Source organism: Saimiri boliviensis, chromosome 4 (genome assembly GCF_048565385.1).
Source record: "Saimiri boliviensis isolate mSaiBol1 chromosome 4, mSaiBol1.pri, whole genome shotgun sequence".
Lineage (NCBI taxonomy): Eukaryota > Metazoa > Chordata > Mammalia > Primates > Cebidae > Saimiri > Saimiri boliviensis.
In genome coordinates, this window is record NC_133452.1 from 113,555,393 (window position 1) to 113,572,628 (window position 17,236).

The 17,236-nt window shown below is 41.8% G+C and overlaps 1 protein-coding gene across 1 annotated transcript in view; it reads right to left on the reverse strand.

Moving 5' to 3' along the window:
* CD109 (CD109 molecule) overlaps positions 1 to 15,832 on the reverse strand; it is a 147,053-nt gene extending 131,221 nt beyond the window's left edge. The window contains exons 1-2 of the mRNA XM_003926323.4: positions 15,250 to 15,832; positions 13,968 to 14,140 (exon numbers count right to left, since the gene is read on the reverse strand). Coding sequence (XP_003926372.3) covers positions 13,968 to 14,140; positions 15,250 to 15,323 — 247 coding nt within the window. The 5' untranslated portion in view covers positions 15,324 to 15,832. The remainder of the gene's footprint in view (positions 1 to 13,967; positions 14,141 to 15,249) is intronic.
* Between the last annotated feature and the right edge of the window lie 1,404 nt (positions 15,833 to 17,236).

A 17,236-nucleotide genomic window follows, 5' to 3' on the forward strand; every position in this document is an offset into this window, starting at 1 on the left:
AGGCTTCGCGTTTGGCAGAGCCTGAGAACTGGCCGTGTGATTTACAAATAGAGTCAAAGCTATTTTTAAATTGTGTAATAAGCATACACAAAAACTAACCTTTCCTTAACTTTTTAAACATACTCTGTAATACTATATATGCTGCCTCTTCTGACATCTGTCCTCACCAAATAGCTCTGGAAAGTCATTGAAGGGAAGAAGTAGTATGTAATTGGAAATCCAACTAGGTACAGAAATACTTTCTATATAAAAAAAAAAAAAAAGTGGATTTTCCACTATATATATGCCTGACTTGGTGTTTGCAGCTTAATTATTTTTGGCAGCCTTTCGCTACTGAGTCATATGCAATAATACATTTAAGTTTATTATCACTATTTTAGCTAAAAATTTTGATGTCTTTATCAATTAACTAATTTTTTTCCTCATTCTTCAGCAGTTTCTTTGATCTACAGATAAGCAAGGTGAGAAACAGGGGTTTTCCCCCACAAATTCATGGAAAAACCAAACTTTAAAATACAATGTTTTTTAGAGAGTGAAAAAATAGACGCTGGAGATGCAGATGGGAGGCAGGTGAGAAGCAAGTGAGGGATGAGAAATTACTTAATGGATACAATGGACACTGTTTGGCTGATGGTTGTACCAAAAGCCCAGACTCTACCACTATCCAAAATATCCACTAAGAAAACTGCATACAGGCCGGGCGCAGTGGCTCAAGCCTGTAATCCCAGCACTTTGGGAGGCCAAGGCGGGTGGATCACAAGGTCAAGAGATCGAGACCATCCTGGTCAACATAGTGAAACCCCGTCTCTACTAAAAATACAAAAAATTAGCTGGGCATGGTGGCACGTGCCTGTAATCCCAGCTACTCAGGAGGCTGAGACAGGAGAATTGCCTGAACCCAGGAGGCGGAGGCTGCGGTGAGCCGAGATCGTGCCATTGCACTCCAGCCTGGGTAACAAGAGCGAAACTCCGTCTCAAAAAAAAAAAAAAGAAAAAAGAAAAAGAAAACTGCATACATACCGCCTAAATCTATAAAAATAAAAAAAAAATTTTTAATTTAAAGTAAGAATTAAAAATACAGTGTTTCTGCTTCACAGTTTCATGTCACTTTAATGCAAAACAACTATTGGGTAAATTCAATCTACACAGAAAATACAAGTATTTCAAGCAAAACAAAACCAAACAAAAAAAATCTCCTTTGGTCCCTTACATACTCCTTTTTTTTCTCTCGTTTGCCTTTGCTTACAAATATCTTAATAAATATGAGTTTCATAAATAAAGTTTTGTTCCATTTAGACCGCTGAGCAAAAAAAAAAACAAAAAACAGGTCAAACACAAACCTACTAAAAGTAAAATAAATAAAACGGCACAGGATAAACTAAATGCTAGGTTAAGTACAAATTAAAAACTCAGAGTCAAGCAAGGTTCTTGGCTGCTAAATGTACAGGGCGTTTTTAATGGCAGGGTCACCAATCCACAGCCTGCAGACCCAGTTTGGCCAGTGCCTGTTTTTTGCACAGTTCATGAACTAAGAATGGGTTTGCATTTCTAAACAACTGAAGGAAATATCAGAAGAATAATAATATTTCGTGATAAGTAAAAATTATATGAACTACAAATTTCAGCATCCATAAAGTTCTGTTGGTACACAACCATGCTCATTTGTTTATGCACCGTCTACAGCTGCTTTCGAGCTACAAAGGCAGAGTTGAACGGCTGCAATGAAGACCTTAATGTTGGCAAAACCCACACGCTTAGCATCTGGTCATTGACAGAAATTTTGCCAATCCTCATGACTCTTTTAAGGGAGATTTCCTTCTTCCTCAAGGGATAAGGAATAAGGTTGAAGACCCACCTAAGCCAGAACAAGATAATACTTAAGAGCTGTATCAGCAGGAAGACTTGGACTCACGCCATGGGCTTGTGGTCAGGCATCAGTATTAATACCCAGTACTGGGAAACACTAGGTACAACATAGTTCACATTCCCTGAGTGTTTTCTATGTACCAAGCATTGTGATAAATGTTTTAAAGACATGCCCAAAAAAAAAAAAAGAAAAGAAAATAGAAAAAAATGGGTGAAATTAATTTTAATAACATTTTATTTAATTTAATATGTCCAAAATATTAACATTGAAAGTTAAATCATTATTTTAAAATCATAAGTTTTATTGCATTTCTTGGAACTAAGTATTCAAAATCCATTTTGTATTTTATACTCATAATGCATCTCAATTTATATGAGCCACATTTCAAAAGCTCAGAAAACACATACTGTTAGTAACTACCGTATTGGATGATACACCTCTTAAGTATTATCTCATTTAATCCTCTTAACAATGTTATGAGGTGGGTACTATTATTAGGTGAGGCTAGAGTTCAATTTCAGTGTGGCTCCCAAGCTCCCACTCTAACCCACTATGCCTCCCAAACAGTGCAGGACAGACCCAGCTAGAGTAGTGCAAACATAACCTCATATTCCTTACCTCCTCGTTCCTCCTCTGTGGCTTGCAGCACTCTCATTTACTATTTGGATACAGCCACTCTTTCATCTTTTCTCTCTTATCCATGTTGTTACTGCCTCAAGCCCCTATGTAGCTATGTAGGTGACCATTCCTCTTTGATCATTCCTCTTCAATTGATCCATAAATAAAGTTTATGGATGGGCTACAGAATCAACCACAGCATTCAGACCACACACCCCCACTCCCAGGTCCATGGCAGACACAGCTAATTCATCCAGCTCTCTAGTCTAGTAAACCCAGGCTTGACTTTAAAACTGTCAACATGGCATTTCAACCAGCCTCTATACTCAACCTGGGCTGACACATGAAATGAAGCCTACTCTGCTTCCCTGCGAAGAACATAGGCACAAGATCCTTGTGTGGTCACCAAATATTTACGTCACCCAGCATTGTGCCATATGCAATATGGTGCTGAATAAATTTGAAGTGGTCAGAATAATAAATTCCCTGTCTTATCTTTATTCCTGAGGAGCTTTAATATATATTGCAGTGAAACTTAAGTTCATAATACTAAATCATTTCTGCCAGCTACATTTTCATAAATGTAAATTCCTAACCCGGCCCTGCCAAAAGGGAGCTACTAGGTGTTCTTTAAAAATTTTCCTCTCCATTTATTTCCAAGCTCTTTACCAGTCTGGTTTTTGGATTTTATTTTATGAATTGTTTCTTCAGAACTAACAACCCATAGACCTGCCTTCTACCTACCTACTGCCACTCCCTCCACCAAACCTTTGGTCAATTTCACCCGGAGCCTTGCAAGGGAAGAAGGTCACCTCATAGAATTCTCCGAGGGAAGTGAAGAGTAGAAGAGATAGAGCGAAACCAAGATCTACTTTAATCCTCCTCACCAAGTTTTATCATTGTACCTTTAATATGCTGGTCATCTTGGCCCAGACCAAGGGATGGTGAATTACAAATCCACTGACAACCATGGCAGTAATAAATAACCCTACCTACTCCCCTCAAGCTTCAACTGAGTTGTATCGTCATCATAAACAGCCCTTACCTCTTCTCTCTCCTCCCTGTGTTACCTCCCCCAGATACCAATGTGAGTTCCGGCCCCTGTATTCCAATTTCCCTGAATCCAGCGGTGACATTGTTTAGGGCACCACTAGACCACTAGGGAAGATCTCCAGTCCTATGTTTCTCTTTCTGATGTGTCACTACTTTTAACTTTTACCCCCATTTCTTTTTTTTTTTTTTTTTTTTTTTTTTTTTTTTTGAGATGGAGTTTCGCTCTTGTTACCCAGGCTGGAGTGCAATGGCGCGATCTCGGCTCACCGCAACCTCCGCCTCCTGGGTTCAGGCAATTCTCCTGCCTCAGCCTCCTGAGTAGCTGGGATTACAGGCACGTGCCACCATGCCCAGCTAATTTTTTGTATTTTTAGTAGAGACGGGGTTTCACCATGTTGACCAAGATGGTCTCGATCTCTTGACCTCATGATCCACCCGCCTCAGCCTCCCAAAGTGCTGGGATTACAGGCGTGAGCCACCGCGCCCGGTCTTACCCCCATTTCTTATAAAGTGGTGGCCAGATCTGTGCGATTTAGAGGTGGATAGATACATTCTCTTTATTTATTTATTTATTTTTTTCTTTTTTAGAGATGGGGTTTCACCATGTTGGCCAGGCTGGTCTCAAACTCCTGACCTCAGGTGATCCAACCGCCTCTACCTCCCAAAGTGCTGGGATTACAGGCATGAGCCACCACGCCCGGCCGACAAGTTTTCTTAAAACTGTATTCCAATTTCATTCTTCATCTCAATTTCATACCTCAAAATATTTCTTTCCTTATTGATTCTCTTCTATTTCTTTCTTTCGTCAAAGGAGAAAGTATGAGGTTTTTTTTTTTTTTAAGATACTCCAATTCCCTCTGCCCCTAATACTGATCTCACCACTTCTAACCCAGGAATTACCTACCCTCCCCTTTGCCTTAACCACTTTCACCTTTCTAATATGCCTTTCAAGAGACCATCCACCTCTCTCCTTTCAACCACCAAACTTCTGGAAAGAACGGATTCTGATAATATTTGTCACCATCCATGTATTCCCTCAAACTTGCTTTTACTCTCAACATTCAACTTAAAGCCATTTGCTTAAGGGTCACCAATGTTCCTTCCTCTGTCCTCAATTCTTTTCTGACCTTCTGAGAGAACTGATACTATTAAACCTTGTGGCTGGGTACAGTGGCTCACACCTGTAATCCCAGCACTTTGAGAGGCTGAGGCTGTCGGATCACAAGGTCATGAGTTCAAGACCAGCCTGGCCAATATGGTGAAACCCTATCTCTACTAAAAATACAAAAATTAACCAGGTGTGGTGGCATGCAACTGTAGTCCCAGCTACTTGGGAGGCTTAGGCAGAAGAATCGCTTGAACCTGGGAGGCAGAGATTGCAGTGAGCCAAGCTCACACAACTATACTCTAGCCTAGGTGACAGAGTGAGACTCTGTCTCAAAGAAAAAAAAAAAGAAAGGAAAAAAAAATTCCTTCTTGGAACTTTTTCTTCCCTTGGCTTCTGAGATATTTTCAATCTACCCTTCCCTGACTCCTCAGTCTATCCTTTTCTTTCCCTTTTTTTTTTCTAGGGACAGGGCCATGCTTTGTTATCCAGGCTGGAGAACAGTGGCACAATCATGGCTCACTGTAGCTTTGAACTTCCAGGCTCAAGAAATCCTCCTGCCTCAGCCTCTGGAGTAGCTGGGACTACAGGCACATGCCACCACATCCAGCTATTTTTTTTTTATTTTTAGTAGAGATCAGGTTTCGATATGTTGTCGATGCTGATCTCAAACTCCTGAGCTCCAGCGATCCACTCACCTCAGCCTCCCAAGTTGCTGGGATTACAGGTGTGAACCACGTCTTCTCCCTTTCATTCACTTATTTTCCTCTTCCCAAGCTTCTGTCATCTGTCTTATTCTTTCCATGAGCTCTGTCTCTCTTGTGCGTCTCATGTATTTCCAGGACTTCAAAATATTGTCTGCCTCTATGAAAACAATGCCTCAATCTCTCTCCCCAACTGCAATTCCAAAACTACCTACTGGACATCTCCACCTGAATGTCTCCCCAAACTCAAAATCCAAAGCAGAATGAAACGTCTTTTCAGAAAACACATACACAAACCCCTATCTCCTTTTCAGGACTGCCACACCCAGCCAGCAGCTCTTTCCTCCGGCACACCCTTCCCATCTCTACTATGTGAAGTAACTGTTCCCTCCAAATGCCAAATACGTCAGCAGAGGTGGGACATTTATGAATGGACATCTGTATAGTTCTGGAAGTAAAAGGTAACAGTACCAGGCACAGGGTCACACACAGGAAGCACTATTTACAAATCACATTGAATTTTTTAATACAAAAAAATAAAAACACCGGGCACAGTGGCTCAAGCCTGTAATCCCAGCACTTTGGGAGGCTGAGGCGGGTGGATCACGAGGTCAAGAGATCGAGACCATCCTGGTCAACATGGTGAAACCCCGTCTCTACTAAAAATACAGAAAACTAGCTGGGCGTGGTGGTGCGTGCCTGTAATCCCAGCTACTTAGGAGGCTGAGGCAGGAGAATTGCCTGAGCCCAGGAGGCGGAGGTTGCGGTGAGCCGAGATGGCGCCATTGCACTCCAGCCTGGGTAACAAGAGCAAAACACCGTCTCAAAAAAATAAATAAATAAATAAATAATAAAAACTCCTCCAGCCTTCTGCACTTTCAATATTATACTATCCTTCTGGGACCTCTGAATCTCCTCCAGTGCCTTCCTTTCTCATATTCCCCACCCCCTATTCATTCATGTTTCACATGCAGCAAATAATCAATAAAAAATACATTAATGAGAAGAAATGTCTGTGGGGAAACAGCTAGTTTCAGCATTGTAAAGCTTTCTTCACAGGACATAAAGGATCCACAGTAACCCAGCCCAAATTCTTATAGGATCTGTTTTCTATTTCCACCACAACCCTTCAGTGAGTCACAAGGACAGTGACGCATTCAGTGCTAGAAGAGAAGCAGCACATGTTTAACTTGGAGTTTAAAGAATCAGTGTGTTCACTTTTAACTTCACCCAATTGTTGATTCACAATCAGAGCCCAAGTCATGTTTCTCTGCAGCTGCAAAGGAACACCAGCACTTAGGATTGAGGGCTGCTTAAAAGCAAACATGAAAGAAGTCCAGGAGGAGCCTTCCCTCCACTGCCATGAATCATCACAGGCTTGCAGGGGCATGCCACTCATCCTCGAGCTTTCCTGTATTTGGTCGAGTACAATTTGTGAGATACCAAAGGGCAGTTGTTCTCATTCTAATGGGGCTAAGAATCACCTGTGATGATGGTGGAACATAAAAGTTACATACTCCTTTTTTTTTTTTTTTTTTTTTTTTTTTTTTGAGTCTTGTTCTATCCCCCAGGCTTGAGTGCAGTGGTGCGATCCCAGCTCACTGTAGCCTCTGCCTCCTGGCTTCAACTGATTATCCTGCCTTGGCCTCCTGAGTAGCTGGGACTATAGACACCTGCCACCACACCCGGCTAATTTTTGTATATTTGGTAGAGACAGGATTTTACCATGTTGGCCAGGTTGGTCTCGAACTCCTGGCCTCAAGTGATCCACCCACCTTGGCTTCCCAAAGTGCTGGGATTATAGGCGTGACCACCGAACCCAGCTGAGATTCTTGATTCTTACCCATGTCTTGAGGGAGGCGATGAATCATCCTTTTTAATAAATACAGTTTGCACTTTGAGAAACACAGCAACAGAATTTAGTTTTTAAAAGATCTATGAAGTGCCTAACGCAGCCCCCAGCCCTTATACAGAACCATTAGGGCATAAAGAGCAACTCCACCTTGAGCTAAAATAAGAAACTTGTACAATATGCAAGTAAGCATTTTTAAACTCCTTAGTTAGCCCTATTTGCTTCCATATCAGAATAATCAACATTTGTAAATATATCTTAGGTCTTAAGCTCAGTTCTTCTTATGTTAGGAAAGTTTCGTATAGTATAATGAAAATAGCACTAGACTGCAAATTTGGAAACCTGCAATCTGTTTCCAGTTCTGCCACTGAATAAGTGATTTAACCTTGGGAAAATCCCCAAACAGCATGCCTCACCTGTCTCCTCAGCCATAAATTAGGTGATCAAATTGGCTCATCTTTGAGGTCTCCTCCAGCTCCAAAACTCTATGAGGCTGAAAGTATATTAAGAGAAGATCTGCTCCAAGCAAAAGTACTTACGACCCAGGAAAAAAAAAAAAATGGGAGTGGGGAGGAGATCTGACATTTCATCTTGGGATTCTTTTGATTCATTAGATCTAGGTCTACACTACTGCAAGCAAAGGAGAAAACGATTTTAGCGGAAGATGACTATGCAACGTTGCATCGATATCCCAAAATCAAGGAAACAAAAATACTTCACTCTCTTTCCAGCAATAGAAAAGCTTATGGTCTCTGGACCTCAGATACAACTAACTTCAAATTCAGGCTTCGAAATAACCATTTACTAACTGGGTTAACTCAGAAAAACGAATTATTCTCTTTGTCTCAATTTCCTCACCTCCAAAATGAAGACAAGAGTATCTGCTTCATCAGGTTGCTGAAATTAAATAGTGTGCATAAAGTCCTCAGCACTATGAGGAAACTAGATACTTAATATGTTAAATCCATTCCAATCCCCTCCTAGGGATGCGTCTTTTATAAAGTTTCCAGTTCAAGATCATCACAATAGTTGCTTAATAATTGCCTTTGACATAAACTGTTGTTACTCTCTTCTAGTGACAATAGCTACTATCTTCTTGAATAATTTCTTTGTGTTAGGTGCCTTGAATGTTACCTCATTTAATCCTCACAATACCCGTATAATTGTATAAGGCAGAAACCACAATTTTTCAGATGTTGAAACTGAAGCCCAGTGAGATCATGACTGCCCACAGCCAATCAACCACTAAGTGGAATGTCCAGCACCTGTACCCAGGTAGCCAGGCTCCAGAGCCCAGGCACATTGTGATTATGCTGTGATCCTTTATTCTCAGGTACCACCTACCTGTTAATATACATCACACACAATAGCAAAGACGATGTGTGAATGAAAAGCTTACACTCTTTAAAAATAGTTCTCAAATAACTGCAGGTCGAGACTGAGTTCTGTTGGCAAAGCTGCCTGTGGAAACCTGCCCTGGGAGAGCTGCCCACACACTACACTAATTAATCTACTTTCATAAAGACCATGGGACTGATTTTATCTATGAGGCATGAAATGTATTTTCGGGAGCTTTGTTTCCACCAGAAAACCATCCTAACCAAACTGGATGATTTTTTAAGTTTTTCAGCTAATATCTCAAATTTTAAGAAATCCACACTGTTACTGAGCCAAGATGGAAAATAAAACATACCATAGTCAATGTGAGAAAGACAACAAAGGAAAAAAACAGATTTTTTTTTAAATCTTTAAAAAAAGAAAATTAACGTTCCATTAACTCTCTAGGATTTTAGGACAAGAAAAAGTGAGTTATTAAAGGCTATATAGACACATTTATAAAGTACATCCCACCCCAATAACTCAATGGGAAGATAGAAGTAGATTTGGCAGCATTTAAAAAATGGTGCCCTGAACCAGCAAGCACTCACCAGGAGATGCCCATGCAGAGCTCCCAAATTTTTCAGTAGGCGTTTTCAGTTTAGGTTTTTGGGAGTTTGGGGTTTTGGGTTTTGTTTTTGTTTTTGAGATAGAGTCTCACTGTGTTATCCAGGCCGGTCTCAAACTCCTGGGTTCAAGCAATCCTCCCACTTCAACCTCCCCAGTTCTGGGATTATGGTTGTGAGCCACTGCACCTAGCCTCCAGGATTTTTTCTCTTTTTTTTTTTTTTTTTTGAGACGGAGTTTCGCTCTTGTTACCCAGGCTGGAGTGCAATGGCACGATCTCGGCTCACCGCAACCTCTGCCTCCTGGGTTCAGGCAATTCTCCTGCCTCAGCCTCCTGAGTAGCTGGGATTACAGGCACGCACCACCATGCCCAGCTAATTTTTTTTTGTATTTTTAGTAGAGACAGGGTTTCACCATGTTGACCAGGATGGTCTCGATCTCTTGACCTTGTGATCCACCCGCCTCGGCCTCCCAAAGTGCTGGGATTACAGGGTTGAGCCACCGCGCCCGGCCTCAGGATTTTTTCTCAAATCAGGTTTACATGAAACTAGTGATGATGAATTCATTAATGAGAGAGAAAGGGCATATTCTTTATTACTTGAAGTGACTCTGTTCAGGAAAAGTACTGAAAGTTTACAAATGAAAATGTCAAATTGTAGCAAGAGAAGGAAAAATAAAACAGAAATTATGGTTTCGAGGACATGAAAAAAATTATTTTATATGCCTTAACAGATGAGAATACAGGTCTCAAAATGTTCTTAACTTTTTTTTCTTAATTTAGCATGGAACTCCAGAGCAACCTCACAGTAAGGAAAGAGAAAAAAACCAAGATGGGAAGAGTAGAAAGGACAGACTCACTCTCCACCCAGTACAATAGTCTGACTTGATTTCAAACGCCAGTAGCTGCTCTATCTTCTCTCCTCTGGTAATTACGACCTGCTGAACTTTTACTACACTTTGTCAATTATGTTTATTAAGCTAACTCTTTATGAAAAGGAAGATAAGATTAGGAACATAGTTCTATTCACTATGGAGATAACGGTGATGATGTTGATAGTGGTAGGGGCAGTGACAGTGGTGATCCTGACAAGCAGTCTTCTGAATCTCACTACTAAAAAGGTACTGATACACCTTCCCAGAACTCTGCAAAGTGTAGTAGAAATATTTTTTCTAAAGGTCTATTAATCACCAAAAAAAAAAAAAAAAAAAAAAAAAAAAAAAAAAAACTATAATCAATCCCCAAATGTAGAATTAAATGAATAACAGTAATACAACCTACACTCTCGGCCTTAAAAGTGAAAATGTAAATAAAATCTCCTCCACATCTGTCAAACAAACAAATGAACTCTTCACTGAAGAAAAGCCATACTTCTTCACCTTTATTAAATACATTCTGCATTCACACCCTTTAGTTTTTACTATTTCTGACACAAATCAAGCCAGAAATTTATTGCGGTTTGGGTAAAACACCTCCCCACCGAGGATTTCTAAGAAGTCCAGGACTGCTGGAAATAAACTACTGAGAAACAGTCTACTGCCTTACCCAACTCTACTAAAAGATAAATCTTTATTAAAACCAATCTTTTTCTGAGGGGATGGGGTGGCTCATAAGAAAATGATGAAACAGTCAGGCTCATACCTGTAATTCCAGCACTTTGGGAGGCTGAGGCAGGAAGATCACTTGAGCCCAGGAGTTCAAGACCAGTCTGGGCAACATAGAAAGACCCCATCTCTACAAAAAAAATTTTTTTAACTAGCCAGGTATGCTGGCACTTGCCTGTAGTCCCAGCTATTCAGGAGCTGGAACATCAGGATCACTTGACCTCAGGAATTCCAAGTTGCAGTGAGCTATGATCTCACCACTGCACCACTGCACTCTAGTCTGGGCAACAGAGGGAGACCCTGTCTCTTAAAAGTAAAAGGTATTTATTTGTTGGTGTTAATATGTTGGAGAAAAAAAACAAAACACAAATCCAGATCCAGATACTTGAAGATCCGGACCCCTGATTTAGAAGCCCTGGGTTATCTACATATTGTTACAATGGTAGAAGCCAAATAAAGCAAAGGATATGAAGACAAGCAGGGTGAAGTGTCTAGATCCTCAAGTCCTCACATTACAGGAAGCATCTGCTCTGAGAACAATAACTCCCAGCCTCTGATAACAGAATAACATTCTCCTTTGAAAGAGGTGAGTGCTCCTAGCAATGGCATTTTCAAAAACAGCCCATGAAAGAAGCAGCATATTCCCTCTTTCCTTTCCACAGATCCACTGCTCCCAGGACAGTTTTGCCTGACCCAGTCTTGAGCACTTGAACTCCCCCACAGGCATATGAAGAACCCTTCTCCCAAAAGAAGATCTAAGAATAAAGTTGAGGCCGGGCGCGGTAGCTCAAGCCTGTAATCCCAGCACTTTGGGAGGCTGAGGTGGGTGGATCACGAGGTCAAGAGATCGAGACCATCCTGGTCAACATGGTGAAACCCCGTCTCTACTAAAAAATACAAAAAATTAGCTGGGCATGGTGGCGTGTGCCTGTAATCCCAGCTACTCAGAAGGCTGAGGCAGGAGAATTGCCTGAACCCAGGAGGCAGAGGTTGCGGTGAGCCGAGATCGCGCCATTGCACTCCAGCCTGGGTAATAAGAGCAAAACTCCATCTCAAACAAACAAACAAAAAAGAATTAAGTTGAAAACCAAGCCACGACAACATGCACCCCCAATGCAGGTACTATTTGTTGCAAAAAAAAAGAAAGAGACTGATACGGAGATCACAGAAAAGACATACCAGGTAAAATTCTAGAATTAGAGTATGTAAATGTCCAAGTGAAGCTCAAATATTTATCCAAAACATCCATATATATTCTGGACCTCTGCATTGCAGGGAAACTGCCACACTAGTGGAACCAAGATTATAAATTCTTTTTTTTTTTTTTTTACTTTTACTTTCAGGGATACATGTGCAGGTTTGTTATATAGGTAAATTGCCTGTCATCGAGCTTTAGTGTACACATTTCATCATCCAGGTGATAAGTGTGGTACCCGATAGGTAGTTTTTTGATCCTCTCCTCTTCCCACTCACAAATTCTTAATGAATAAATAATGAATGTGGAACTACCTTAAGTATTATCTCCTGTGATTTAATATTTCAATATTTTCTTTAGCAACTATCATAAGATCAGGATTCATTCATTTTCAGAAATGACAGTTCAGTAACGAAAGTTGAAGTCTGCCCCCATGTAAAAGGAAGTGAGATTTCTGCATCTTCTTCTGCAGTGTTGTTATACTAATAATATTAGCAATTGTTGTTTATTGAGTGCCTAAGAGGTACTATATGCAGATTTTAACATTATAACTGACCTAGGAGGTCAGTTTCATTATTTCCATCTTACAGATGAGGAAATTGTGGCTCAAAGCAGTTAAGTAACCTACCCCAAGATCACAAGTAGCAGAGTAGTATCAGGATTCAAACTCAGATCTTAAGGGCTAATCTATACTTCCCCTCCAGGGAAATAAGGCCTCCCACTTCCCTGACATTGTTCCTAAGAGGGACAAAGTGGCCTGCCCCTACACATACCATCTCTTCCTGACTCCTATTCCAAATATACCTACCCAGTGAACTTCCAGTGGGGAAAGAAACACAGACGTAGATAAACTTTTACTTTTATTTCATTTCGTGATGATGTTCATTTCTCTATGCTTGTAGAAAATCAACACTTATGTAATGAACTGTTATGAAATACCAACCACCCTTCATTACATGCCTTAAATGATTTTTTTTTAAATAACTCTTAACATTATAAAAATATATGTCTCGGCAGGGCAAAGTGGCTCACGCCTGTAATCCCAGCACTTTGGGAGGCCAAGTTGGGTGGATCACTTGAACTTAGGAGCTTGTGACCAGCCTGGGCAACATGGTGAAAACTTGTCTCCAAAAGTAGTAATAATAGGCCGGGTGCTGTGGCTTCCCAGCACTTAGGGAGGCTGAGGCAGACAGATCACAAGGTCAGGAGATCGAGACCACCCTGAACAACATGGTGAAACCCAGTCTCTACTACAAATACAAAAATTAGCCAGGCATGGTGGCACGTGCCTGTAATTGCGGCAACTCAAGAGCCTGAGGCAGGAGAATCACTTGAACCCAGGAGGCAGAGGTTGCAGTAAGCTGAGATCATGCCATTGCTCTCCAGCCTGGGCAACAGAGTGAGACTCCATCTCAAATAATAATAATAATAATAATAATTAATTTAAAAAAAGAAAAAATACAATAAATGTTCATTTTAATGAAAAAAAAATTTAAGTATTTAAGTATTTATCCCTTCCCCCAAAATTGTTTTTCCCTTAGTATTGAAAAAGAAGACATTCTTTGGTCCAATTTAATCTTAGGCCATGTTAACCTGAAACAAGAACCAAACATGGCTCTGTTACAAATGGCTCCCACTTTCACACTGTTTTCTTTTTTTCTTGTAACTTTAAAACTTAAGAAGTATTCCATAAAACTGGATTTTAACTATTGTGTAGCTTCTCCTTTCCTTCCCTCAGACCTATTCTGTAAAATACTTTGCACTCAATAAATATGAGTTTGTGTTAGAGACTAGCCCATTTCCTCTTCTGAGGCACACAGTAGCCTACACTTCCCAGCCTCCTTTGCCTCTGAATATGAGCATGCAGGAACACCATCTAGCACTTTACATGAGTGAGAACTAAAAGTATGTTAGGTAAGCTACTGCGAATTTGGGGTTTCTCTGTTAAACACAACCTAACACATGACCTTATTAACATATTCCAATTATTACTGCAGAAGGGTAAGACTTTACACGGTTTACCTTACCTTTTTCAAAGACTCCTTCTGCTTGCAGGACAGAGACAGTGAGGTTTGATGATGTCTTGAGCAGCTCCGCCTTCACAGTGACCTGTGAGGGGCAGTGTTCCAGAAGATCCACCCCAATAGTCACATTTCCTCCAGGCCTGATGATCCCTGGAGCTGTCACCAGAAACCGGGGCCTAAAGAGTTCCCAACAAGGAAAAAACAAAGTTTCTTATCCTCACATCTCCTTTCCGTTGTGACCTTCAGATTTCATAGTGCGAAAGGCACTCCATACTGTGCCAACTGCAGTTGTTTCTGTTAATCTTGTCCACTGCTCTATTTAGCAAATGCTAATGGAAATTCCCATTGAAATATGGGAATTAACAACCATAATAACAACAAATCAATTTTAATGCAGTAATTCATGCACCACTACCAGAGGAAAGCTTGTGTTATTCTTTCCATTTTATAAACCACAAACAGCACAGAAGGAACCATGATGTAAATGGCTTGCACCGGGGCATGCTGGAGTTATTGGCAAAGCAGAAGTCTCTAAGCTTCTCCTTTACAGACGACCTTATCCCAGAGTGATTACTTTCTTCCTCCTCCTCCTCTTCTTCTTCTTCTTCTTCTTCTTTTTTTAACTAAGATTTTGCTTTCTTATTCAAACCTTTATGCTAGAGTATCTGCCCAACGAGGGGAAAAAATTAACCAATACTATTGATTGAAATATTTCATTTGAAAATAAGCTATCACTGGTGAAAATTCCAGGTGTAGCATAAAAGGAGTCATTAAAGCAGCACTTTCTCTGCTCTAACTAGGGGTTATGGCTCAACTACAGAAATCTTTAGGAATGAATGGGCTTTCCATTACTGGGTGCTGTTATTGGTTATCTTCCTTCAGTGTCTGCACCTGAACCCAAACATCAGTTCCCCTCCGCCACACTTTTTATCTTGGTTAGAAAATATTTATCGTATGTCTTTGAGAAAAGAAACGCAATCTGGGAGCAAAAGGTTGAGAAGCAAAAGGCAGAGGCAACGTGGACTAAAAATAAAATGACTCTCTCCAGAAAGCGGTTATGGCCAGGGAGACGCTTAAACAACTTCAGGAGTGAAGAAAGTAACTGTCCCATGGAGAGCCACGCTGAAGCTACGTCAAACCCCCAGGCCTGTGCTGGGCTGGGGACTGCAGTTGGGCGGGCGTTTCCCACCCGCTGCCGCACAGCCGCTGCCACCTCCCCGAAGCCCCTGGCCAGAGCCGCAGAGCGGCCCAGGCCCGCGCGCCCCCCGCGCGCCCACGTTCCTACCCCGGGGCCGCGGCCAGGGCGGCGGTGCACACGCAGAGGAGGTGGGCGGCGGTCAGGAGCGGCGGGCCCTGCATCTCGACGGCTTCTGCCGGGGCGACAGTCCGCTGCCGGGGAACTTCGCGGGCACTGTAGGGTGTGGCTTGCCACCTCCTCCCTGATTTTTTTTTTTTTCCTCTCAATTCGAGTTTAGCAATCTGAAATGGGCGCGCCTAACAGCAGAGTGAGAGATCTAAATTGAGACAGGACTTGGAGGCTCCACCCCTCTCATCCCCATCACAATGGCGCTTCTCGCTGCTCTGGCAAACACCGCAAATCCAGGGGGGTGAGAAAGCAGGCGGCCCCACCTGGCCCGGGCGTCCCCGCTGGCCGCAGACAACAGAGCGCGTCCACTTCCCCAGCCCACCGGGTTCCTCAGGCTGTTTACACTAGCGCCCTACCAACTGATGCCCAGGGTGAGTAAACAGGCCTATCCTTGTGAGAAGAAATTCATAGCAGCTATGTGAAGTGGAAAAAAGTCAATCATTGTCCTCCAGACTATGAGTCAGAATCTTAGAGAAACGGCACACACAAACAGACACACACACACACACCCCAAACGGGCGCATTTCCTGGGTAGTTATTTAATGTATATGAATGGAAACAGAGAAAAACTTACTTTCCTTAAAACTTGAGGTCTACTGCTTTTCTTTCCAGAAAATGTTATGGTTTCTCACCTTTAAAAAAAGAAAGAAAGAAAGAAGAACAGAAAGAAAAAAAGAACTCTGGCACTGCAGACATTAGGTGTTGCTACATGGAACCCTGAAAAACAATTATCTAAGAAGATGCCTGTATATTTTTGCTACAGAAAGAATTCGGCAGAACCGTAAAACTTGAAGCAATCTGGCTGAACACAATTAGAGTTGGGGGGCTCTCCTGTCAGAAGGAAGGCCAGAGCCAGTGGTGCCCAGGAGCTACTGATGCCCAACTCTTCCCAGTCCTGGCTTGTTTGCAGCTCCTCTCCCCTGCTCTCTGGCAGTGCCACCATCTTCAGATGACTCAGGTTTCATCATGACTACACCATAAAAGCAGGGAACTGCCAGAAACTGTTGGAAAACAGACACATTCAATCCCTGACAACTTAAACTTTCTGATTCATGGAGAAGTTTTAGATGATAGCATTCTAATAAGGGGCAAAATGCAAACGGAAAAGAGGTCAGCAAAAAGATGTCTCATGACAACGCTATGTGCTAAATAAGGAAAAGTTAGAAAGTAGCACCTAGACAAACTGTGGTTTGGGGAGTCCAGGACTTGCTTTCCTCCCTTTCCTGTTCCACCCTTTTTCTCCCTACTGAACAGCTTGCAAAGGTCCTAATGTCCTTTTCTACAGACAGCCTATCTTTAGTGGCCAATTCCTGTGCATGCAGGACTTAGGGATGGTGAAAAGAGCCTGTGTGGGTCCCTGGGTGCTGACCTGTTCCTGACACAGCTGTCACTGCTGGTCTCCTTGCCTCTGTTGTTCAGAGAGGAGGACCCGGGTCAAGTGTGGGCCAAGCACCAAGGCCTAATGCAGTGCTTCTCACATGCCAATGTGTATGAGAGTCACACTAAAACACAGACACTGACTTGGTGGGTCTGTAGTGGGGATTGGGATTCTGCTTTGCTTTAGCAGACGGTGACCCATGGAGGTTCTACAAGTGGGACAGTTTTGGGGCACTTGAATGAGCATGGGCAATTAGGAGCACTGAGAAAATTCTCACAATCTTTCAGTTCATAAAGGTGGATTCGTAAATTCAGGTTCATTCTAGAGGTAGGTAAACATAAGAGGGACTGCAAAAGGTTAGTTAATAATGTTGCCTCCCAAGAAGACTTACAGAAAGGCTTAGAACCACATTGTGTAAAACTAAATCTGTGTGGATTTTAAAGTGAGGCCACCTTCCTGTTTATGCCTCCTTCCCACAACACGCATTTGTTGAAAGGCATAATCATGCAGAAATTTAGGCATATGGAT